At 40.8% G+C, this 27,101-nt stretch overlaps 1 protein-coding gene across 1 annotated transcript; it reads left to right on the forward strand.

Annotated features, from left to right (window-relative positions):
- Nucleotides 1–72: 72 nt before the first annotated feature.
- On the forward strand, nt 73–27,101 carry LOC136422670 (structural maintenance of chromosomes protein 4-like). The gene is made up of 27 exons (XM_066410493.1): nt 73–193; nt 1,159–1,239; nt 3,176–3,345; nt 4,004–4,195; nt 6,349–6,525; nt 7,427–7,591; nt 10,291–10,418; nt 10,954–11,094; nt 11,553–11,703; nt 12,172–12,336; nt 13,615–13,793; nt 14,331–14,439; nt 16,132–16,263; nt 16,801–16,962; nt 17,397–17,437; nt 17,978–18,165; nt 18,629–18,747; nt 19,675–19,788; nt 20,373–20,499; nt 20,709–20,760; nt 21,515–21,652; nt 22,173–22,317; nt 23,211–23,384; nt 23,921–24,103; nt 24,973–25,205; nt 25,955–26,138; nt 26,873–27,101. The coding sequence occupies exons 2-27, from the start codon at nt 1,161–1,163 to the stop codon at nt 27,029–27,031; spliced, it is 3,807 nt and encodes a 1,268-aa protein (XP_066266590.1). The 5' UTR covers nt 73–193; nt 1,159–1,160; the 3' UTR covers nt 27,032–27,101.

The following is a 27,101-nucleotide window of genomic DNA, read 5'->3' on the forward strand; positions in this document are numbered from 1 at the left end:
GAGAGTATAATTTTGGAATTGAAATATTTTCTAATATAATATAATAAAAAAACTTGCAATTTTGTGAAACAGATTTCCCATGATGCTGTGCGGTAACGAACTTTAGGCGCCATTTTCGTTTGTTGTCTTTTTCGTCCTGTCAGAAACTACAGACTTTCTGGAACTAAAAGCGCTAGCTTTGGCCAACATATCGGTGAGTGGTTGTAGAAATATCTGTTAACACAAGAAGACACATTTGGGGCGAGTTTGATGCCTGTAGTTCTGACTGAATGCGTTCCTGTGGTGTGTAACGTCGAACGTGCTATCACCAGAAAATTTGAGTTTTTGACTAGAGTAGAGTAGACTAAGCTGACAAAAGAGCTGCAACTGCATGGTCGTCTGTTTCTACAAATCCCATACATGTAGATATGATGACAAATTATAGTACTAGTAGTAGGAATTCATAGAAAGACAGCATATAATACGAAAACGTTGTTCCAGTTTGTTTGCACTCTTCAAATTATAGACAAATTGACACTAAGTGAGCTCAAGATAATGGGCCGTTCCAAAAAAAAAATGAGGAGGGGGGGTTGACGACATTGTGACGACATTGTGACGACACCCCCAATCAGCTTCCAACCCCCTTCATCCTGCAATCCCAATCCTAAACACTTCCAACCCCCTCTGTCCTGAAATCCCAATCCTAAACACTTCCAAACCCCCTTCATCCTGCAATCCTAATATCCTAAAAATTATCCAAACCCCCTTCATCCTGCAATCCCAATCCTAACACCTCCAAACCCCCTTCATCCCGTTATCCCAATCCTAACACTTCCAAACCCCCTTCATCCTGCAATCCCAATCCTAACACTTCCAAACCCCCTTCATCCTGCAATCCCAATCCTAACACTTCCAAACCCCCTTCATCCTGCAATCCCAATCCTAAAGAGTGAGACTTTCCACAACAGACATAGGTCTTTTCATAATTTTGTCATGCTGTAGAATTATATTTGTGGATGTGTCGTCACAGTTAAAAACCTGTCAATCCGCAGACGTATTTGAAACTTCCATGGGACTTTCGTTAGTCAAAATGATTTATACCCCTCTCCCCTGCTTTAGAATTAGTTACATGTATGTTTATGATTACTATTGTCTTTAACATATTCCTATATTTTACAGAAATGGAAAACGCGGAAGAGACTACTCCAATGGAGGGGGTTCAGGAGGGAACTGAGGATGTGCACGATCAGTCTGCAGAAGGTACGTAAATTGAAGAAACATGGAGAACTGCCAAAGAAAATGGGCTGTTCCAAAAAATAGTTGAAAAGGGGGGTTGGAAGAGGCTGGGTTGGAAGGGGGGTAGGGTTTAAGCATCTGGATAAGGAACCAGGGAGGGTTTGTGCAATTTTGGATTCGGAACTGGGGGGGGGGGGGGGGGGGTGACCAATTTCTGGATTGGAGCTAGGGAAGGGACAAAACCCGATTTTGTACCTCTTCCACCCCCCTCCACAACTTTTTTTGGGAGCAGCCCAATACAAGGTTGAAAATGTCAAAATTGAGTGACTTCATAATGCTTAATACTCATTGGATCCTCACTTATATGATACATGTATGCTGTAGAACACAACAACATAGTTTTAATACTCATTGGATCCTCAGACCTCACTTATATGATTATGATACACGTATTCAACACGTTGTATTTTGTATCACCCAAGGTACCATCCAGACCGTGGGTAGATACAGGGTTGAACAAGTTTTCAAAAATTCACTTGCCCTATTGGGCAAGTAGAAAAAAAATCTACTTGCCCGAACCAACTTTTGACTTGCCCGAAATCTAAATGACATTTTTTCTTTGCATCTTTACTTGCAGTAATGAATTCTGTTATTTTTCAGTAAAAACGTCTTGTTAAGCATGTAATTATAGCAAAAAAGTTTTAACTACAAGACCAAGCTGTGTGGATGTCATGACCGTATTTACGGGAAATGACAAAAACTTGAACAAGAAGCATGATATTACAACGTATCTTCTTTCACTTAAACCACGCCAATTTCATTTGTTGCTTCTCAGATTTTTCAGAATAAAATCAGAGCGATACGGAAAAAAATTTTGGCAAAAAGTCTAAGGTAAAGACACAGGCTTATTTAACATAAAGAACAACATTCAAGTTTTCAGCAAATGTTGTGTATCGATCATTCCTTCGATCCAGTACTACAATATTCCTGTGTTCACTGAGGGCTATTATCATTCTCCCATTTCTTTAGTAAACAGAAGAAAAAATCAGGTATTTGTCATATGATGGAAAAGTTACATTTAGAGTGTTGTGGATCTAATATAACTAAACATGGTTCTTATGATATGGCCAGTTTTGAATCATTGTCGTGAAATTTTTATTTTCTAAATAACATTAGTCAATATCAATCCACACATGTACATCAAACAACACCTTCAAATGATTTTTTGCAGTATTAACATTTAGAAGTTGAACAGAAATTTAGAATATCCTGAATATACACTCAATCAGTTATGTTGTGGGAACCCTCAGTGTGTCATATCCACAATGTTGCTGTTCAATGAAAGAAGGAAAATGCTACATGTACATTGAGAGAGTGCTCACAGGGATATCATGTTTCAAAGGATTTGATGTTGCAAAGTTTCATGCCAGCAGGTCTACGAACTGAGAGAGCCATGGGTGTTTGTTTACATGTACTATGTGAGCCAAATTGTCCTATTTTGGGTTGAATTCATAATCTTTTGGAATATTTTGAGAGAAATGTAGTTTCTAATGATAAGATACATTGTGGTGTGGTGTTTTTGTGATCCTTTCACTGGAATAAAGTTTGTTTTGAAACAGACTGCATGAAAAAATCTTACTTGCCTGATCGGGCAAGTGGGGGAGGATATCCACTTGCCCGAACAGCACTTTCACTTGCCCCGGGCAATCGGGCAACCATACTTGTTCAACCCTGAGATACATGTAACACGATTGAAGACAATAAAACACACCTTTCAATTCAATGCAAAATGCGCCAGAAGTTGGCATACATTTTATAAAAAAGCAGAACCTCATATGAAAACCCAAGTCCGGTCCGGAACATCCACATTGAATGTTATCCGGACCCGGATGTTACATAAAATATAGTTTAGTGCCATAATTTTGTAACGTTACATATGATCTGAATATTCTTTTCGCAGAGGAAGAAGGCACTGTCATCAACACGGGGGTGTTGCACATCACCGTCCCTCCTCCCCCACCCCCGCCCATGAAGGCAGATGGAACAGGCCCAAGACTGGTCATCACACACATTGTGAATGAGAACTTCAAGTCATACGCTGGCAAACAGATTCTCGGACCATTCCATAAGGTACAAGTTAGCACTGCAGGAAGACTACAATTGGTGTGTATAAGTGGGATCGTGTGGCAAAGCGGCAGCGTGTATGGCTCAGAACCAAGTGGTCCCGGGTTCAAATCCTGCTGTGTCACCGATCTCGTGCCCTTTGGAAAGGCACTTTACACCACTTTCCCAACATTCTGGGATGGTCGTCAATGACTCGTCATCAAGACCTGGGCATTAAATAAAGGCAAGAAAGAAAGAAGTTTGAGCCCATATGTTCTAGCCTGATCCCAGTCTCTAGATGATGGCTTAGGGGTGTTTTACCGAGCCTAGTCTGCTTATGATTGAGCCTTTTCTGTCAGCCTTTCTACTTACTTAGCTGCCATAGACAGTTTCGCCACCGCCCTTGGTCGAAATTTAATCCAAGGCTGTAAACACACCCCGAGCGGGCTATATATTATAAGCTGTCTGGGCGGGCGGGCATCACTGCCAGCGCCGAAGAGATATCGAGGAGTCCCCGATGGTATGGTTTCCAGGCTAATATGCTCATACAATTGAGACTGAAACAATGGCATCTTCAATCAATGTAAAAAAAAATACTAAAGAACATTTTTAGCCACGGGGTTAGAGACCAAATATCAACAACACAAAAGTTGTTCACTGTGTTTACAAATGCTTTCCCTTCCAGAGCTTCTCGTGCATTGTCGGCCCTAACGGCAGCGGGAAGTCCAACGTCATCGACGCCATGCTGTTTGTGTTCGGCTACCGTGCCCAGAAGATCCGCTCCAAGAAGATCTCTGTCCTGATCCACAACTCTGACCAGCACAGGAACCTGACCAGCTGCACTGTCAGTGTGCACTTCCAGAAGATACTGGACAAGGTAAGGCTGATATATTGTATATATAGAATACAACACGGTGTATTCCGTATCGCCCGGGCGATTCGCCCCGCGGGAGGGCCGGGACCGAGAGTGAATACACGTTTTTTTTTTACACGTACGTATTTATGTTATACCCACTCGAAAAAAAACACATTTCAATGCGAAATGCGCCTAAAGTTGACAGAGTTTCGTGTCCTCGAACAAAAAAACAACATCAATTCCAACCTCTGAATCCGGCATTCAAATTTTCAACAGTGGCGCAACCGGCACACTCGAAATACAAATTCTAAATATTCTATGGAAGCCCGTGTAATAAAAGTAGAACCCTGTGTTATCACATGTTCAGAACACCCGTTTCGAACGTTTTCGTGGCCCAGGCAGTGTTTCCGCCAGAGGGGCGTCTTCCCGTCAAATGACGGCCTTATGTCGCTTTGGACGGCCTGAACTCAGACATAGGCCGTCCTCTTAAAAAAAAGACAAACTAAATGCCGAGAAATCGGAAAAAAATACGAGAGGTGACGTTAGGCATAATTTCTTTGTTTTTCTTTGTTACTGCGGGCGTGGGGACGCTCTATATCGTTGGACATTCACACTCTTTTGTTTGTCGCTATTGTTATACTTGCGAAGAATCGATGTCGGTGCCTTTGGCATACGGTGATCTCATTAAAAACCCGTTTTTCAAGACTCAATCGAAGAAAGTCGTCGAAGAAAACAAGGAAAAACGTAAACAAAACAAGAATTTCGCCCGTGCATTTCAGCCCCTACGTCGTGATTTGCCGCGATTCGCCATCATTTCTGACCGTATTCGACACACTATATATTCCTTTGAATGTTTTTCCGTGAAAATTCTCCATATGTACCGTAGAAAATTCACATAAGTCGCTTGCTCGAGTCTCTCGAGTCGCAAACCTGCTCCGTCCCGGGCCGTCCGCCATATTTTTAAGCTCATTGATATGCAAGGTTCTAAGCGCTGATTGGTCCGCGTCATAAAACCTGTGCTCTGATTGGTTGACGGCAAGATGTCACGTGACCACAGGGCGGGAAAACCCCTTTTACACTTCAGGCGTTTCTAGTCAATATAGATCGCATTTTGTGACGATTGAAGCAGTATTATAGCGACCTTCGTAACAAATTGATTTTGAAAAATTAACAAAGTCTTTTCTGATCACAACATTCAGTTACTTTTCCTGGTCAATCAATTTTCGCGGTACGGTCAATTAATTTTCGCGGTACGGCCCTCCCCAAGTGGACGGCCTCTCAGTCGCGGTCTGGCGGAAACACTGGGCCCAGGTATGGCATAAATGTAAGTACATGGTGCAGGTGTTTCACAGTTGGAGTTTGACAAGTCCATTGGCCCGATCGCCTGGGGCAAGTGAAATGCCGATCGGGCAAGTGCATGGCCTTCCCTACATGCCCTACATTTGTACATGTAGCAGCAGGCCTAGGTACCTTTCCTGCTTTTAGGTAAATGTATGTGTACTAAGGCCAGAAAATATGTAAAATATTCAATTTCAGTTCCTTAGACTACAGTAGTTAGAGTCAAACTGAAATGTTATAAAGTTGCATGCATGGCGTGATTACGATCACACCAAGTCACATAACAGCACACATGTTGATTCTAACTGTGTGTTGTGACAGCGTGCTAGAGCAATATGAAGTGTCAGGGCCTGCAGTCTGTGAGACTGAACTGTAGGCAGTATAGACTTCTCACAATTTACAAAATACAATTATTTTCATGCAATATTTTCCTACATGATTGCAACTTATTATTATACAAATGATTGTACATGTCTGTAATGGAATAAGCATGTAATTCTTGTTTATTTCACTGTAACTTTATGTTCACTGTTTTCTCGGGCACCTCCGTGCCACGTACTTATCATCACTGTGAAAAAAACTTGTCATTATTTAGGATTCCTTCACACATCCGTTCTGTAAATCACTTGCCGCCATTGAAGTTAAAGTTCAGTGAAATTGACAATTTTTCTTACACCATGAAATTTTGCTATCGCGAAGATAAAGTGAACAACAGACACACAGTATTGTAATTTCTGAATTGTTTGTGGTAAGTTGATACCAGTACATTACATGCTAGCAAAAGAGTTATTGTCAGTGTTTCACATTGTCTGAACACCCTTGACTCTTTGCTTCAGCCTGGCGATGACTTTGAGGTTGTTCCCGGCACCAAGTTCGTGGTCTCCCGTACGGCGAACAAGGACAACACCTCGGCCTACTACGTTGACGGGCGCAGGATGCAGTTTAAGGAAGTCGCCGCCCTGCTGCGTGGCCATGGCATTGACCTGGACCACAACAGGTTCCTTATCCTGCAGGTTAGTATATATACATGTATGTCTGTTATACTGTTACATTTAACGTGAGTACTTGTAGTCCAGTGGTAAGCGCCCTTGCCTCTGGAAATAGAAGCAGTACATGTATGTTCGATTCCGTCTCCGGACATGCACGCTACGGGAAAGAGTTGCAGTCCTTAGGACAGGACGTTTAGCTGTGGTCCACATTGTGCTTGTGGAAGAAATTTTCCCTTGTACAATGAACCTGTAATTACATTATGTGTCATGCAAAATTGACTGTAACTTGTGTTAGTTTAAATGGCTTTAGACTTTGAATGAGCTGAAATCCTCCTGCACATTTCGGTGTATATGGCAATACCCATCTCCGCATCTTTAGCCCTTGGGCCACACAGACGTGCAAACAGTTCAGCAGAAGGCTACTGGTAGTAATGTGTGTTCAACTGCCATAAACCTTTTTCACATGTGCTGAGTACTAAACAGAGAAAGCAGTATGTACCATTTTTTTAAACTACATGACATTGTATAAAGTCTTAGGTATGACCAGGCTGGGATTTGAAACTGCAACCTCCCAAATACAAAGCAAGAACTCTAACCACTAGGATTTTGCACAAGTCTAGAACTTGAAAATATTTAGTTTTTCACCTTACAGGGAAATCTTAGGTATGACGTGCCCGGGGTTTGAACCCATGACCCCCTGAATACAACAAATCAAGTATTCTACCCACTAGGCTTTTGCTCAAGTCTAGGAGAAGATGTACATAGTTTTTCCACCTTACCCTATAGCTAATAACATGGAAATCTTGACACGGTTGGGGTTTGAACCGTTGACCTCTTGTATACAAAGCAAGCACTCTACCCACTAGCTATAGGCCTTCACACAAGTCTAGGACTTCAAATCAACACTATTTTATCCCCCTGACAGGGAGAAGTTGAACAGATCTCCATGATGAAGCCCAAGGCTCAGACGGAGCATGACGAGGGGATGCTGGAGTACCTGGAAGACATCATTGGCAGCTCCCGCTTCAAGGAGCCCATCGAGCAACTCGACAAAGCTGTGGAGGAACTCAACGAGCAGAGGGGAGAGAAGGTTAGGAATAGTGCTGTGCAGTGTTCTTGCCAGCCTGAAATTTTTACCCGTCATTTCAATTTTGCTTCGGGGAAGAACATATCGAGCGCCGAAGGCGCGTGGCGTCGCGCCGGAGGCGTGACCATTCTAGGGGGGTCCGGGGGTATTCTCCCCCGGAAAATTTTGAGATCTAGACCCTCTGAAACGCTATTTCCTGCATTTTGAGGGGCAAATTTCCTGGTAGAACAAGCTTAGTTTAATGACATCTCTTTCGGTGCAAAATTACACAAGGGTTTCAGGCTTAATTTTTTGGGGAGGCGTGACGTCATCGCGGAAATATCGAATGTTCACAACTTCACACACAAGCTACACTTCTATGTTGCATACAATCGGCAAAGAAAATAAAATTTAGCACAACAAAACTTAATTACGTATCAGCTACGTCCTACAAAAAATACACACAGAATAAGTCGGCAAAAATAAAACACAACTTTTCAACACTTGTTCCGTATGCGCCCTGTAATTATTGAACATAATGAGGAATTTTACACCCTACTTTGAGAAAGAACGCAATAAAGACGTCCATTTTTTTGTCCCATGTTTTCCACGGTTGATTTCTCTGGTTCAAGCCTTCCAACAGCCGCTTCGTCGTGCGATCCTTGCGATCCCCGCCATTCCCTTAACATCTCGCAAATTCACGCTTAGCTGAAATCTCGCGAGTAGCGAGACTCGCATGTCATTGGTCGATTTTTCTTGACGCGACAGAGACGTGCGCTGTGATTGGTGGGATAGAATATCTGACGCCTGTTTCCCATTTCTTGCGGGACGAAAGCGTATGTAACTCAGCCGCCGCGGCTTGAAACTTTTATAATGTTTACACAGATTACAGAAAGCCTGATGGCTATAGGAGTATTTCTGAATTTCAAGGCTTCTTTGATGACAATAGCTGACGGTGAACCGAGAGGGACAAAACAGAAATAAACGTCAGCCTGATTATGCGACCGGCCAAAACTGTAGTGGGGAGGGCGGCGCATGACGTGGTTTTCGGTGGCCACTCAGTGTGTTGCTGGGGTTGTCGCCAGCGGGCATTACAAATGATCTAGATTGCCCTCGTCACGAACTTCCGCTGATCCTCTGGAGTTTTTGAAAATTCTAAGCTCTGTCTAAATATCTTCACACAACGATTTTTGACCATTAAAAATGACGGGTTGGGCAAAAAAGTTTGTCCGTCATGAGCGACAAAAACCCGTCAAATGACGGGAGGACGGGCGCTGGCGAGAACACTGGTGCTGTGTATAGTGCTGCGTACAGGTACTGTGTACCGGTACTGTACCGTAAAAATTTATTCGGTACAGGTCCAAAATACCGGATCATGGAGTACCGGTACTGTACCGATATAAATTCACCAAGTATTTGCTTATTTTGTGACTGATCTCCTGACCTCATGCAACACCAAACGTGACCAAAGTGATACCTTGGAACAGAGTAACTAATATGCAACAGGTCATTCAAGCAGGCAGGGAGTTTTGATAGCATTCGGCATTTTAGGCCAAGGGAGTTTGGTGGTAGGAAACCCAGTTATGTTTTTTGAATAAAGATACTGACAAGTTGAAAACAGTTTATGTTTTTATCATTGATGAAGTTAAAAGAAAAAACATGTTAATTTTCAATTTATTCGGGAACAAGTACAGGTCCGGACCTACATTTTGTAAACCTACCTAAACCTCTGTACCGGTACCTGTACCTGATGTTTCGTTTAGGTACGCAGCACTAGCTGTGTACCAGTCCTAAACTAGTGCTGCGTACCTAAACCCCGGACCTGATCCGGACTAGACCTAACGTTTAGGTTCGAGTCCAAGAAAATAACGTCCGGACTTGAAAAAAAATTGCTTGCTTATACTCTCCTTTTTGTTTTAAACCATCTTAAACCTGCCTTAGATTGTGAAATTTGCACTGGAAAAATAAGAAAACATTGCTGTTTTTGTGTTTATAGATAACTGAACTTTTCTGTTTACTACTGACTGTACATAATTTTGCATATATAGTTTTCAAATTGCATGTAAATTATATGCCAATATGCAATTTTACATGTATTTAGCACACATTTGCGCCATGGGTTCAGGTTAGAGCTGTGAACCGGTACACTGTACCGATACAGTACCGGGTACAATCAATTAGGTACAGGTCCAAAATACCTGGCCCTGCTGTATCCGTACTGGACCTGACTCAGGGGATGGCCACTTTGACAGATAAAATTACTATGAAATTACTGTGGCAGTGCTCTAAAGCACAGAAAAAACATTTGTATGGCTAGCGCTGGAGTCAAATTTTCATCTGTGTTTTCATTAAAAAATACCCAGCACAATCAAGATTCAAATATCATGTTTTTACCAGTTCAAACATGCTTTTGTCCTTATTGAAAATCTAGCATTTTCTGAACAAGTAGTTTAGGTCCAGGTTCAGGTCTGGACCTGTACCTTAACCTGTGTACCTGTACCTAAAATTTGTTTAGGTACACAGCTCTAGTTCAGGTCTGGACTTATCAGTCCGGACCTGAACCTGAATCTCTGGTTCTAAATCTGGACCTGAACCTGAACACAGGTTTAGGTACACAGCACTAACTAATTTTTAGTACATTTAGAGAACAAGACTACCTCCATACTAAATCTTCTTCTTACAACACTGTTCATAAGGTTGTGACTTGAACGTTTTTTGCACAGCTGAATCGTGTAAAAGCAGTGGAGAAGGAGAAGGATGAGCTGGAAGGCTCTAAGAATGAGGCCATGGCTTGGTTGTCTGCAGCAAACGGAGTCACTGTCAGGAAGCACAAGCTGTTCCAGGTTTACATGTAAGTAGATACAAAAGAAACATAGTAAAGATATTACATGGTTATGTTAATATGTACCTTGCATATAGAACTGAATTGAACAGATTCATTCAGTTTCTGTTAAGTTGTCCTTTTATATCCTGACTTGTTATGATTTTGTAATCAATGAGGCATTAATGGCTCCCTTGGAAATCAGTTGCTTAGTAAACTGAAGGGACCACCCTAAAGATTTATAAAATGAATAAAAGGGACATTCCTTTAAGTACATTTTGTATAGCACAATGTAAGACAAAGAAATTCATATAGGATAATTATGTGGCCCCTAGTTATTTCTTGAGGTCTCATTATATTTTGTTTTGGGTGTTTATATATACTATAGTGCTATTTACATAAATGTAACAACTAGCCAGTAGCCAGACTGTTTTGCAATGTGGAAAATTTACTGTGTACGAAGAGTTCATAAAGCAAAGAACTGGCATGACAATTTCATTTTCAGTAATAGAACTTGAAGGCAAAGTTCAAAGATGTTCTTTCTAAAATGTCTTCCTTTCCCCAGCCATGAGTGCACCGTCAATGAGAAGTTGGCAGCAGCCAAGGTGGCAGAAATTGAAGAGGGAATGTCTGGGACAACCGAGGAACTGAAGAAACTGGAGACAGAGAAGAGGGACAAAACAAAGGACAACAAGAAGGCCAACAAGTCAGTCATTGTTTGTTTTTTATTGCAAGTGTTAGCACACATGTATACATGTGCCTATCAAGTGATCAATCTTACAGAGGACTCTGTGTTAAAAAGCAATGACTTCATATCAAGTGTTTACTTTGTTGAGAGTACAGAGTAGTCCCTCTGATAGGACGTTGAATGGAGGTCCCGTGTTTGAGGAGAGCCACACCTCGAGCATGTAAAAGATCCCACCACACTTATCGAAAAGAGTAGGGGTCCTTCCTGGTGTGGGTGGATCAAATAATTCTGTGCTGATATGCAACTTGAACTCTTGTACAAACCTACTGTGTTATGCCATGAGGTGGTTTACCAGGTATACAATACAAACAAACAAACAAAACAGTTTGAATTGCTGAAAACAGTGTACAAAAAACTCTACGCCCCTGAGGTGTCGCCAAAAAATGGAGACCTATATAAGATTGTAATCTTTGTAGGGCACTGGATAAGCTCCAGAAAGAGTGTGCAGACAGCAAGGCCCAGTTCTCGGAGTTTGAACGTCAGGACGTGAAGCTTCGAGAGGACCTCAAGCACGCCAAGGGCAAGGATAAGAAACTCAAGGCATCCCTGGAGACAGAGAAAAAGAAGGTACGTTCATTTCTGCTGATTCCTTCAATGTTTGCTGTCAGACAGTTTTTATCAGTTGTGGTTTGTTAGGCAGAATATTGTTAATATAATGTTGTACAGGCATTTTGGTGTAAGCATTTAAAAAGTATGGTACCATTCTGATTTTCACACGTGTACATCATCAAAAATATCAGCGGCACAACCAGCACACTCGAAATACATTCTAAAAATTCTATGGAGCCTGTGTGATAAAAGTAGAACTCCGTGTGCTACGGAAAATTATCACACAATTGGGAACACCGTATCAAACGTTTTTGAGGCCCAGGTATGACATAAACAGTTTTATTATATCCTTGTAGACAGTTGGTTTTGTTTCAAACCTGCTTGAAAATTCTACAACATCAAAATCATACAAAGACCTACATTGAACATAACTGTGCCTTAAACTTACAGTTCATGGACTAATACTTTGTGACATTTCCTTCCCAGTTGGAGGACCTCCGCCTGGTGCCTGGTAAGAGTGAGAAGGATGTTGAAGAACTGAGCAAAAAGATCGAACAACTGGAGAAGAAACAGAAAGTGGAGGAAGAAAAGGTGGCTGAGGTCATGGCAAGTCTCAAGACTGAGACACAAGGACTGCAGAAGGAAAAGGAGGTAAGTACTTGAGATTATGAATGCATAAATACATGTTTACATGTACAGGACTAAATGCTTGCTGAGGAAAAGTTGTTTACTCAGGACAGGATGGGGTTAACTGTGCAAATGGACAGAACTGTTTTACACCAAAAATAGTTACTCAAGCAACTGGATAAGATTTTGAAACAGTCAGACGTTTCAGACAGCATCCACTGTCTTTCGTCAGTGACTAATGATAAGACTGGGAAACCAGCTTTTTATACCAAAAGTCTGAATAGATATGTTAATGAGATTAAGACAATTTAGGATGTCTTGACGTAGTCTTCAAAAGAATATTAATTCAAGACAAGGTTGTATGCTAATAGTTCAATTAGCTAGCTACTGTTGTTTTAGTACAGTAACTAAATGTTGCTCGTCCGGGGGTGGTGGGCAGTGCATTACCCAAGAACTGTTTTACTTTTAATGTGGCTTGTAACTAGCCTGGGTGCCATCCTATTACTACATGGGCTTCTACACTCGCTACCCTAAGGGGTAGCCTAGACCCTGAGGGTTGCGAGTGTAATAGCCCCGGTAGTAATACTATTAGGATGGCACCAAGGCTAGCTTGTAACTGGAGGTGGTTGCCTGCAACAGGTGGTTGCCCAACCAGCTTTGACTGTACAATTGTAGTTAAATTCAAGGATGCTGAAAGAGCTGTACTATGCAAATTTGTAACGTTTGTACCTTGTTTAAAGTTTCTCAAGTTAGAAACTGTAGGTTTAATTCTAATAAGAAATGTGGTGAATACTTCGGTAAATATGCTTTATCCATTTGCCCAAAACTTTATACAGTGTCAATACCGACAGATAGTGCATTCAATTTTTTGTCCACATTAATTAGGTACAGGTCCAAAATGCCCGAACCCTGGTGGACCAGTACTGGACTGGTACTAATCAGGTCAAGCCTGACTCAGGGGATGACCACTTTGACAGATAAAATTACTAAGAAATTACCGTGGCAGTGCACTAAAGCCACATCTATACTATACTCAAGCACATAAAACACATTTGCAAGGCTGGAGTCAAATTTTCATCTGTGTTTTCATAAAAATAATACCTACCACAATTGCATATTTTGTTCTTACAAGTTCAAACATGCTTTTGTCCTTATTGAAAATCTACCATTTTCATCTGAACAAGTAGTCCAGGTACAGGTTCAAGTCAAGACCTGTACCTACATGTAATCCCGTGTACCTGTACCTAAAATTGGTTTAGGTACACAGCTCTAATTGTAACTCTTATTTTTTTAATTGATCAGGAAAAGGAGAAAGTCCTTATGAGTCTTCAGAAGGATCTGAACGAGACCAAGTCCAAGATGGTCGTGGCTCAGTCCGAGCTGGACATCTACCTCAGTCGCTATGACAACGCTGTCACTCAACTGCAGGGAGCTCAGCAGAACTTGGACACTGCAGTCAACACTCTCAAGGACAGGAAAAGGTTAGATATAGCGCTCAAAAAGTAAACAACAACAAAACAAGAGTTAACAACAACAAGAGTAAACAACAACAAAACAAGAGTAAACAACAACGAAAAGTTTGTGAAATATTAAGTTTCTTATGTCTTGTTTACTTTATTGATTATGCAAATAAGGTTTGATCAACATTTTTTTGTCCATTGATTATTTCATGTCACTCTTCATTGAACATGACCAACATATAGAAAATGTATTACTGACAAAACACAGAAAAACAGACCGACCCAAAGCGATACCTTCCCGTGAATTAGTAGCCTCTTCCATTGACCCCATGACCTGGAATGTCTGTCATGGCTGATAGACAACTAGTTCTACCAACACTGTGAACTCTACTTCATGTCACTCTACTTACAGTATGCAAATAACTACTAACATATAAGACCACAAACATACAAAAAACAAAACCCCCAAAGGAACTATTCTAGATTTATGTAGATGTGTCTGAAGAGAATACTTGGAGGACAGAAATGCGATGAGGTATCTTAATGATTATCTTCCAGTGGCATCAAGGACATTGAGAAGCGCATCCCTGAGTGTGAGAAGGAACTACAGAAAGCCAGCAGTGACCTGGAGAAAGTCACCAAGGAAGAGGCAGAGGTGGTACAGGAGGTGTGTTTCCTGATTCTTTTGATATGCATGGTGCTCCTCCTAGCTGGCAAGTGACAGAAAGTCATGCCAAGGTATGGGAAATTCACAGTCATCCATTTGATTACACTATCAGCACCAAGGAGATGTCCTTTTTGATAAATGGTACTTTGCTGTGCTGATAAGTCACAAAGCTATAAACAGAGCAGAAAATTTATGTACTATTTGAGCATTTGTGTGTATGTATGAGGATTTCTCTATCTGCTGGTATGTCTGGAGATAAAAATGAGTTACACGTTCAGCACCAAGGAGAGATGCTTTTTGATAAATTGTACTTTGCTGTGCTGATGAGTCACAAAGCTACAAATAAACAGAGCAGAAAATGTATGTACTATTCGAGCATCTGTGTGTATGTATGAGGATTTCCCTATCTGCTTGTATGTCTGGAGATAAAAATGAGTTACACGTTCAGCACCAAGGAGAGATGCTTTTTCATAAATTGTACTTTGCTACCGGTAATCAAACAAAAAATGTCACAAAGCTATAAACAGAGCAGAACATTTAATATGTACTATTTGAGTATCTATGTAAATCTCCTTGGTGCATAGGGCGGCACCCATGTTTGTTTCAATAGCCCTTGGGCCACACAACTCTGTGCAATCACTACAGCAGGGGGCTAGTCCACTGGTAGTGGTGTGTGTGTTTAACTACCATACTCTTTCCCAAATGCTGAGTGCTATAGAGTAACAATGTTAGGCATGTACATGTATTGTACTTTTTATACAGATGCATGAAAAGGTTTCAGAAATTTTCAATGATTTTTACCTTCATTATACATTTTATTTTTGGATATGTAGACTATTGATTAAAAGAAAGAAATGAACTGTATAAGCTTGTAGGAAACCTATTTCCCTGCTTCACACATTTAAGTACTGTACAAAAATTCATATTCCTTATGCGACTAGACAAACCTCCCATTGAAAAACATGTCTGTTCTTTTATATCTACTTTAACCAAAAAGCGAGAAGAAGTAGAATTTATCTAATGATAGTCATATTCTTTTATATCCGTTAACTGTACTTGTATTTTGTTTTGTTGTGACCTGTACTTAGCCAAGTGTGGCAGAAATGTGCAATAAAGGTCTTCATTCATTCATTCATTAAAGGAAGCCAAAAGGTATGGTTGGGAATCCTACTATGCTATGCTATATATACCAAAAAGTTTTATCCCCATCGAAATTACATTAGTCCGTCATAATTCAACGCTATATTATTAATTTGAAAATCGCGGCATACGCCGCCCGGTGACCTCGGTTCACCTCTAATGCCTCGTGACCCCGCGTGACCACCACCAACAACAACACTTGCTAGCTGCCCGTGTGCCTCACAAACATTGCTGTCTGAACTCCGAAGATTTAAATCATGGAGATTAAAGAGAATCGAGTTGAAAATGAAGACTTTGACGACTTTGATATCCACCCTCCCACTGAATGCAAGACCTGTGACGTCACGCGGGGTCACGAGGCAGTAGAGGTTAACCAAGGTCACCGGGTGGCGGTGAATGACGCGATTTTCAAATTAATAATATAGCGGTGAATTATGACGGACTAATGTAATTTCGATGGAGACTATACTTTTTGGTATATTTAGCTTAGCATAGTAGGATTCCCGACCATACCTTTTGGCTTACTTTAAAAAGTTTGGCTGCTAATTTCAGTTGAGAAGCTGTCGTATGAAGGTGGAAGAGGCACGGAGCTCCATGCAACAACAGAGGAGTCGTGGGAAGGTGCAGGAGGCACTCATGCTACAGAAGCAGTCTGGGAAGATACCCGGCATCTTTGGTAGACTGGTCAGTAATCTGGATTCTCCTTGAGTGGAAACTTTTACCATATAAAACTTATCTGGTGCATGTAATTCTGAATGTTACATGCACTAGTGAAGGTACAAAGAAATAAAGGAAGTTTTTGACGAGAATTTAGCCATCCACAATTAAGTTTATCAATATCAGAAAAAGCTCACTGAGAGAAACAAAATGGTCTTTGTTTGTAGTAGATTGGATGTTGTAACTTTTATAGTGAGAAATTTGCAATTTAATTCAGATTTGGGCTTCCAATTTTATGGATTCCTTTAAGTTAGATAAGCCATTTTTATCGTTTATCAGAACACCAGACAGTCATACAGCAAATCACATTGCAACACTTTATTTTGACCATAGAAGTTCTAGCCCTGTGTTGTGTGTCATTTACATATATTCATAATATTTCTGAGTAGTTATGATGCAATGTACCCATTCCCCAAAATGATACTACACTTTTTTGGTTATCGAGAAAAAGCGTAGTCAAAATTTAGTTCACTGACAAATGAGAATGATTTGCCGTGACCTCAGGGTGACCTGGGCGCCATCGACGACAAGTATGACGTGGCGATCTCCACGGCGTGCGGGGCGCTGGACCTCATCCTGGTGGACACCATGGACACGGCGCAGCGATGTGTCAACTTCCTCAAGAAGAACGACATCGGCAGGGCATCCTTCCTCGGCCTGGACCAGGTACTCATATAGCACACTTTGCATGTCTTCTTTCACTGTTCTTTAACAATGCTCAAATACTCTTTTTTCGGTTAGATGCAAAATTGCATGTTGCCAAAGGCAAACATTTGCATACAATTTGAAACATCTACATGCAAAATTATGTATATTTTCAGTACCGCTAGTACATGTATATGTATCATTCCATTATTCTGGAGATGAGAGAAATTGCAAAATGCAAGCATTGGGGTGCAGGGTGAGACTTTGGCAGTGCAAGCAAGATAGTTTTTTTTTTACATATACAACAGAAATGTACATGTAATGTAGCATATAAGTTACATGTTGCATTTGGGTTTTTCAAGCCCTGCTTTACTCTGGCTTCAATACTAAGTGATAGATGAAAAATGTTTTTGATAATTTTACTATTTGAGTAACATGACTTTTGTCTGTTTCAGCAACAAAAGTTCAGGGAAAATTGCAAGAACAAGATCAATACGTAAGTTTTTGAAGATTCAGATTCTACTTTAAATGCTTATTAGTCTTAAGTTAAGATTCAAAATACAATCCATTGTGCCTTAGATATGTTCAAATGAATGCTACCCCTGGTATTGACCTCACAGCCTTTTAATTAGACTTTATCTTGATCTGTGGTGCAGAGGTGAGAGATAGAGAAAAGTGTAAGATTATAATTCTTTATTACCTTTGCCAAGAATGTTTTCGGGTGCGTCTGTTTGTTTGTGGACAGCAAAACTTGCGAAGTCATCGATGGATCTTGATTAATATTTAGTATTTTGTTTGGGTTTGTTAAAAGGAAGAAACCTTTAGATTTTGGCCCCCTACAGCTTTCTGTGGTACTGCTGCAGGAACTCCCATTTTGATATCTTGTGTTCTGGACAAGCTATGATCAGGATCTTTGGTTGGTGTATAGCTCTTGTCGTCGGAAAGATGTGACATAAGTTTTAGATAATTTTATCATTTAGAAACTACCAATATTTGATAATGCTACCCTGAAAACTTTTCCTGTGTGTATTTCCAGTCCAGAGAACATTCCCCGTCTGTTTGATTTGGTGAAAGTGAAAGATGAGAGGATCCTGCCAGCCTTTTACTATGCCCTTCGTGACACCCTGGTGGCAGATAACCTGGACCAGGCCACGCGCTGTGCCTTCCAGGGCGGGAGACGCCACCGGGTCGTCACACTCGGAGGACAGCTCATCGACCAATCAGGTACCAGAATCGGAAATCAGGGATCATCATGAAAACCACAGCTCAAAACATGGCTACTTTTCGCGCTAATCATACTTATAGCTTTGACTGTTATAATAGTTTTGTTCTAAGTTGTTTTGTCGTACATGTATGTTAATGTGGGAATTAAAAAAAAATTATCTTTAATTCATTATGTATTCACATATTAAGTTTGTGTGCGGACTTCAAAAGACAAAGATTTTACAATTCAATATTGATTTTATTTATGTTCCTGCTGTCATTGGAAAATAGAATCTGAATCTGTGACATATTTCTAGGTGGTGACAATGGCCATGGCTTTTCTGGCAAAGGCAATTTTTACATGGAAGCTGTCTCCACAAATAACAAATTGAAACTTCAGCCTATGCTTTTTCATGTATGTAGATTCTGCCATGATTACAGAATAACTGTTACAGTAATTTTATGTTTTGTTGTGTTTCTGTAGGAACTATGACTGGAGGTGGCACCAAGGTGATTAAGGGCAGGATGGGATCCTGCGTGGCGAGTGACTTCAACCCTAAAGAAGTAGAAAACATGGAGAACAAGCTTGCCCGACTCTCTCAGGTGAGGGCTAAATAATATATACATGCATGATATTTTTTTCATACAATGTATGATTGTGCATATTTTATCTATTTCTCCTTCTTCAGTCAAACTTTAAGTGTAATGCTTTCGACGAAGCGTGATGATTTTTTGTACGTGATAGTGCAATGCGGCATTGTTCCAACTCGCTATGGCCAAGTACACCAGATCACCCCAACTCTTCTCGATAAGTGTGTTGGGTTCTTTTACGTGCAGAGGTTTGAGGCTTAAGCTGGGTCTCTGGCTTTACATGTATGTCGTGGTCTTACCTGATAAATGCAATCCCTTACGACATGTCTGACCTTGGGTCAACCCTAGGATCGAACTCAGTCCCACGGATCCTCAAAATTGATCCATATGGCCAAGCAACGAGGTTGTGTTTACCACTTGTGCCATGGGGACATGTCACTGCACTGTCTATTTCAGTGTAGCCAGAAATAATTGTTGCCATATCTTCAAGTTCAAACGTAATCATTCAACAGGAAACCAATTCTTAACAGTATAGTTAAAGGAAAAGGTAAAGCAGTCATCCTCAATTGAGGTGAAGCATAATGCTTTTTCAAGTAGCTAGTGCAATGCGGCCTCGCCCTGGCTCGCGTTGTTGGCCAAGCACTTCGGGTCACCCCTACTCTTGTCGATAAGTGTGTTGGGTTCTTACACCCGAAGCTCCCTCATACACGGGGCCGCCGACTTTACGTCACCATCCGAAATGACGAATGCATTCCCATACAACATGTCCAAGCTCGAGTCGACTCCTAGGATTGAACGCAGGCCCTAGGATCCACGGAATTTGATCCAGATGGCGAAGCAGAGGGGTTGCGTTACCGCTTGCGCCACGGGGACATGCTTAAATCCTGTGTAAAAATACTAGGCTAGTTACTAGTTGACAATCTCCTATGATACATGCAGGAATCCCAGCAGCTGAAGGAAAGGAAACGTGGACTGGAGGAGGCAGTGCAGCGTTTGGAGCGGGAACTCACCAAGATAAAAATGGACCAGAAGAAGTTTGACATGGACATTAAGGTAAACCATCTACACGTATCTCTTGTTCACATAATCTTTGGAAATTTTTAGAAGACAGAATGAATGTCAACTTTTGTCAACTACGATGTTAAAACGAGCGTAGAAAGTTACATAAAACTCGACAAACTCAGCTTCAGAAAAGTTAAGTTTTCAAAGTTATGATAGATTGATAACAATGCTCGGTAAACATTGTCTTAACATTGTACATTTTTATGAACGGTACAAAACTCACAAAGGAATTATTTTATCGTGGAGGAATTGAACTGTTTGCCAACGTAAGAAAATTGGATTAACTGGCCGGATTTCTGACTGAATCGCTCTATATTCTTTGTCCTAATCTGAACCAATGGCTCTGGACACAAGACTTCATACCTATGAGTCTCATTTTTTGAGTCGGCAAACAGTTAGATTTAGCTCCATGATGTACTTTACGAACACAGATGATCTTTCATGCTAAAGTAATTATTTATCATGCTATAGTGTCTAGCATTCACCTAAAGTGCAGTTCCTCTGTAATCTGCTAGGAGCATTGCAATCTTGAATGTAGTAACAATACTCACAACTATATTCCACACCTTGTGTAGGCCCTGACAGAGCAGGAGGTGACTCTTAAGCAGCAGGTTACAGAACTACAGCAGCAGGTGAAGGAGGCAGAACCAGACAAGACTCAGCAAGCCAAGCTGGAGAAAAATCTGGCTGCTCACAAGAAAGGTACTGAGGAAACTTCAGGTCTACTTGTTTCTTTACTGTACTGAAGTCCTTAACCTTCTCCCTGCTGTCTAACTATGTAACTAAGAGGGAATGCGGTGCCAAGCAGCTACATGTACTTCACTGTGATAAAGGTTGAACCATTCCTAAACAGTCCTACAAAAACTTAAGGATGACAGTGCACTGAAATGACATGACTTTTTTTTTTACAGAGTATGAAAAAGCCGCAGAAGCATCCTCCAAGGTTGAGGCAGAAGTGCAAAGGTAAAACACTTTACTTTGCATATTTTAATGTAAGTATGGTGCGGAAGAATACTTGTACCATGGTACCATGTTTAAAATGGAATACATGTACTATGTATACGTATATATAAAGACGTAGTGACTGTTATTGACAAACAGTCAGCTGCTTTGTAACAAACTTCCTGGTTGCTTAGATTTTGATACTTTGTCCATTCACTTTGAATGATGTTTAATGTTCAATAATCTATAAATGCAATACAGCATCTGATCCGTACATGTACATGTATTAGTTACTTGGAAAGTTGAAAATGTTGATTTCGTGTTTTGTTCAATGTTTCATAGTTTACATGTATGTCATACCTGGGCCGAGAAAACGTTCAATACGGGTGTTCCAAACTGTGTGATAATTTTCTGTATCACACGGGGTTCTAAGTTGTATCTCACAGGCTTCCATAGAATATTTAGAATGCATTTCGAGCGCGCCAGTTGCGTCGCCGACGAAATTCCAATACCGGATTCGGGGGTTGGAATCAATGTTGTTACAGTTTTTTGTTCGAGGACACAAAACTCCCTCCGCATTGAAATGTGTGTTTTCGCGGATGGGTATGACATAAATAGAACACAACACGGTGTATTCCGAATCACCCTCGGTCCCAGCCCTCCCGCAGGTCGGATCGCCCTCTGGCGGGTCGGGCTGGTCCCTCGGATGATAGGGAATACCCTGTGTTGTATTCTATCTTTATCAAGTGTTTTATCTTATGCCTTGTACAAACAGCCTTCACAAGAAGATCATGGATATCAGTAACAGTAAGATGAAGTCTGCTCAGGACAAGTTGGACAACGTCAACAAGGAGATTGACGAGGCAAACGCAGCAGTCACCAAGGCCAAGGTCGCCAACAAAACTGCTAAAAGGTCAGAATCTCAAAGGACAGTTCCAGAACATTGAGCATTTAGTGTTCGTCTATACATTTGTAGCTATTGCTTCTTGTTTTAGTGGCTACTGTAACTATGAACTGCTTACGAAAAAAATTGTTCCTTGTAATGTAAGGCCATGTTGATTTGATTATAATTATTATAATGGATGATATCCTCTGGATACCTGAAAATCTTCATGCTGAATCTCATTTTGCAGCTGCTTTTTATGATTTACTTAGTTTTTTTATGGAAAAAACAAAAATTGATGCGTTCGCAGATGTCATCCATATGATCAAATCAACCTGGCCTAACGTTTTGAATCAGAGGTTTTCACTTATACATTGTACATGTTTATGCTATGTATAGTAATATATTCTTTGAAAATACATCTGATTCAGTAAGATACAAATGTAGATGAAAGCATGAAAAGCAAAGAGTGAAGGATGAAGGGCACTTCCAATATAAGTTATTGATTGATTGATTGATTGATTGCATCATGTCTTTTCCTCTGCATCAGAAACATCACTAAGACTGAGGACAAGATTGGTAAACTGGAGAAGGACATAGAGGAGAACAAGACGGCTGTGGGTCAGTTTGAGGTGGAGCTCACCACTCTAGAAGAGAAGGCAACAGAGGTTCTGAACCTCTTCCAAGAGACCAAGGTACAAACAACACACCAAACATCCTCAGTCTAACTATATTTGTCTGTGGGACTGGAAGCACAGCAGTATGTGTAAGGGGTTGAAGTCTGCCTTCTCTGGTCGCCATGTTTTCAAGAAAAATGGCCAGGTGCATACATGCGCATGTCATCGCACTGTCTTGTTTTTCATGGAAAAAAGGCTAAGCCATCCAGTCCTACTAAAATAAATGTTAAAGACTAGTGATCTTCAACCGGTTTAACTCAAATTAGCTCAATGAACTGTTGAGCTAGTCTTCCACTGGTCGTGACAGATAAGACAGATGCTACATTGTATGTACGGTATATACATGTGCAGCTTCATTGTAACTGGGAAATTCCCCTAGCTCATTTCAACAAGTACAGTGATCAGTGGATTAACGTTCAGTCCTATAAGTACAGCGATCCTTTCTAGTTGTGTGCATTTCATTGAGTGACAACCACTAGGATTTTAACTCAAAATCTTAAAATTTAGGTGCACCAAAAGAACTTAAAGTGCACAACTTGAGATGCATTCTTAAGTAGAATGTCAGCAATACTTAAAACAAACATTATTACCTTTAAAGCTGACTTCAAATTTAAAGTTTGTACAAGTAATACAGCATTGTGGTTTTGTTATTTTTTCTGATGCTTAAATGTCAAGAATTTACTACTGTAACAGTGACTGTACCTTAAAGGTTTTTGAAAGTAACCCAGGCATACACAAATATCTACAAATGTAGATGCACCGTTGCATTAATATTGCATATTAGGTGCACAGCTCCAATTTTTTGTGCACAAATGTGCATTTGCATCCAGTATTTTGAACCCTGCTAACCACTGGACTACCTCTAGACTACGCACACTGCAACCCTTTTTTTTTTAATTCTTTATTCCCAGGAAAAGATGCAGGAAGTGGAGGCTGTTGTTGCAGACATTCAGAAGGAACTAGACATCCTGGAAGCCAAAGAGAATGAGCTGAAGAGTGCTAGTGTCGACATCAGGCACCAGCTAGAGGAAAAAGTTACCGCTGTCAAAGAGAACCAGGGCAAGATCAAATACTGGAAAAAGGAGGTAAATATACAACATAACACGGTGTATTCCTCATCACTTGAGGCACCAGCCCGACCGCGGGTAGGATCACCTACAGGCTGGAGGGTGAGCTGACCCACGGGAGGGCCGGGACCAAGGGTGATGTGGAATACACCGTGCTGTATTTTATTTCTGTCATAGCCACCCTAAAAAACACGCATTTCAATGCAGAATCCACCAAAAGTTGAGAAAAGTTGATGAAAAGTCCTTGAACAAAAAATTGTAGCAACAGCAGTTCCAACATCCAAATCTGATATTTAAAGTTTCGACAGCCTACTCGAAGTGGGTTCTAATGATTCTGTGGAAGCCCTAGTCCATTGGGCGTCAGAAGGATGACGGCTGAGACACAACGATTTACTGCTTTCGACCTCAAAAGTCTTCATCAGAAACAGATTCTATGTATGATGAAAATAGAACCCCCAAAAGGCATGTAATAACGCATAATATCATCCAGTCCATAACACCCGTATCAAACGTTATCCCGTTATATCTGTGACTTGTTCCTTTTCCTCCCATAGATAGAGAAGCTGACTATAAATGTAGTTGATGATGAGGATGCCCCCTGTGAGCTGAAGGAGCTGACAGAAGAGGAGATCAAGGCCATCGACAAACAGGCGCTGACGTTTGAGATCACCGTACAGGAGGAGAAGCAGGCAGAATTCAAACCAAACATGGCAGCCATTAATGAATACAGGAAAAAGGTAAAACTTCAACTTGTGGAAAAAACACCGTTTGTTTGTATTGCATACCCGGTAAACCACCTCAAGGCGTAACACACCAGGTTTGTACTGAAGAATACAAGCTGCATACCCGGACAGATTTATATGATCCACTCACTCCAGGAAGGACCCCTACTCTTTTTGATGTGTAGTTTGTTCTTTTACGTGCTCGAGGTGTGGCTCTCCTCAAGCACGTGACCTATATTTAACGCCCTATCCTAGGGGCGTCCCTAACCAAAGCTTGGTACTCATTTTTGCCCGAGTGAAGTGAGGATATTCGTGTTAAAGAAAACCCAAGCAATATTAGGGCCCGAAAATCGGATTTTGGAAGTCAACTTATTTAGTCATTTCTATACATGATTAGTTCAGACAACGCTATCACAATGTAAAGTGACGTCCATAATGCAAAAATATGACGTCTTTGTGATGTGAGATCTCACTGAAAATCATCGCCGGGGGTTTTGTAGGCTTTCAAACCTAAGGGAATCATCATACAGCATGTTTTTGCATGGTTTTGAAATGCTTTAAGTGTTAATTTATTACAGAAATTTGCTAAACATTGTTAGTAAATGTCACTAGCAAAAAGATTTCAGTATTTTTTTTTATTACCATTTTTTTGGTCCAAATATTGCTTTGGTTGCCTTTAAAGTGCCTTTCCCCGGGGCACAAAGTCAATAGGACAAGTTAGAGATTCAATCCCAGGACCTCTGTTTTCGGTTCTGGGCCAAACACCCTGCCATTACACCACCACAATGTTACTAAAATGCAATCTCTTACTACAGTTTTAAACTGGGAAGCTTTAACATGCTGTTTTATATGGTTGTAAAGTGCAAGGATTTATTCAATTTCAGGAGCAACTCTACCTCAAGCGGGTCTCTGAACTGGACGAGATCACGAGTCGGCGCGACCAGCAGCGGAAGGCCTACGAGGACCTTCGCAAGCAGCGATTGGACGAGTTCATGGCAGGGTTTGGGGTCATCACCAACAAACTGAAAGAGATGTACCAGATGATCACTTTGGGCGGAGACGCTGAGCTGGAACTGGTGGATAGTCTGGATCCTTTCTCTGAGGGGATTGTCTTCAGGTAAACAAGGAAGACTTAGAGAACAGACCCACCTTTTTCCAAGACGTGAACTTTGCTCGGGTAGATTCAGGAAAATCAGTGTCGAAAATCTATAAAAAAGAATTCATGCGGAACTAAGAGCATGAAGTTCCTCACATTTGTAGATATTGCTAGTAAAAGCCTTGTGCCTTCTGCAATGTAGTTTGAAGCTTTTGAAAAAAGTATTGCTTGCAAAATGTAATCATAAGTAGGTAAGATATACATGTACATGTATTGTGAATGTTTTCTAGTCCATGATTTAATTTCGCAGTAAGGAGAAAATGGAATGTTCGCAGTAGTTTTAAATTTGCCACAGCACTATAGTCAGAGACTGCACAGTAATGGAAACAAACGTTTTTGCATTGAAGCAAACGTCAAATATAAAACCGGGTAATGTAAATACAGAAATATTCATGGTGGTTTTGTGTTTACGGTCAATGCAGTAAGGTCTTCGACGCGTACTTAAAACCACCGCAAAATTTTTAGCCCTCCTACTTCCTCGCCCATTATTGTCTCAAATGCAAACTTTAAACCACCACGAACACCCCCATTTTCTTCCCACTGCGAAATTAAAACCACGCAAACTTAAATGCATTTACAGTATTTCAAGAATTACAGTACTCAACTAAAATATCAGTTTGCTACTTTTCAGATGACTGCTTTACAAAGTAAATAATACAGTAAAACTGAAATAAACTTATCACGCTTTCTTGCCACCACACTCTCACTAGTGTGCGACCTCCCAAGAAGAGCTGGAAGAACATCTCGAACCTGTCTGGAGGTGAGAAGACGCTGAGTTCCCTGGCCCTGGTGTTTGCCCTCCACCACTACAAGCCGACCCCCCTGTATGTTATGGACGAGATCGATGCTGCCCTGGACTTCAAGAACGTCTCTATTGTGGCCAGCTACATCAAGGTACTGTAGTTCACTTTTTAATTATCTTCACGGTAGCAAAATTTCACGGTGTAAGGAAAATGGACATTTTCACCTAACTTTAACTTCTCGATAGTTCCAAGTGATTAGAATCATGAATAATTACAGCAGGTTTTTTCATGGTGATGATAAGTTCACAATACAGACTCTGAGGTGACCGTGAAAACAGTGAACATAAAGTTTCAGTGAAAAAAAAAAGAAGTCAAGTTTTTGCTTTCATTTATTGTTTTTTTCTATCCCTTTTTTACCACTTTGATATGAATCCACACAGTACTTGTAGTTGTAGGTATCCCTTTGAAGGTAAAAGATATCTTTTGAAATACTATGAATTATGGGTCCTAGATTTCTTTTGGTGTTTTAAATGGACTAAACTTGCCTGGACAGCTTTCTGCTGTTAAAGACAGATTTGTTTTTCGATGTGAACATTTCTTTAAGCATTTGTGTGTGAAACTTGCCATAGCAGAAAGGTTACAAAAACGTAAGTAATGCAGGTATCTCACTGAGGTGTGGCCCATTTTTTCGTGTTTTGTTGTCTTTTAACTTAAGTCATGGTTTTACCTTTTGCATGACATTCCCAATTTAAGACACAGTGAGGTGGCCAACGTACTGCAGTCCAATGAGATACCCACTTAAGAACCCAGTATGTGGGTGAAGTTTGAACATCTTTGAGCATACGAAACATGAACAAGTGTAATGATTCTTATTGTGTATTCCAGGAACGCACAAAGAATGCTCAGTTCATCATCATCTCTCTCCGCAACAACATGTTTGAGCTGGCTGACCGACTGGTGGGGATCTACAAGACCAACAACAGCACCAAGAGTGTCGCTGTCGACCCCGCTGTCATTTCAGAGAGGGCAGCACAAGTGGCGTGATCAAGTCATTCTCAGCCAGGCTTTTAGCTAGCATGGCGTCAGTGCGTCTTCTGGACGCCCTACACTAAGA

The sequence above is a fragment of the Branchiostoma lanceolatum genome, chromosome 17, assembly GCF_035083965.1.
Source record: "Branchiostoma lanceolatum isolate klBraLanc5 chromosome 17, klBraLanc5.hap2, whole genome shotgun sequence".
NCBI classification, from domain to species: domain Eukaryota; kingdom Metazoa; phylum Chordata; class Leptocardii; order Amphioxiformes; family Branchiostomatidae; genus Branchiostoma; species Branchiostoma lanceolatum.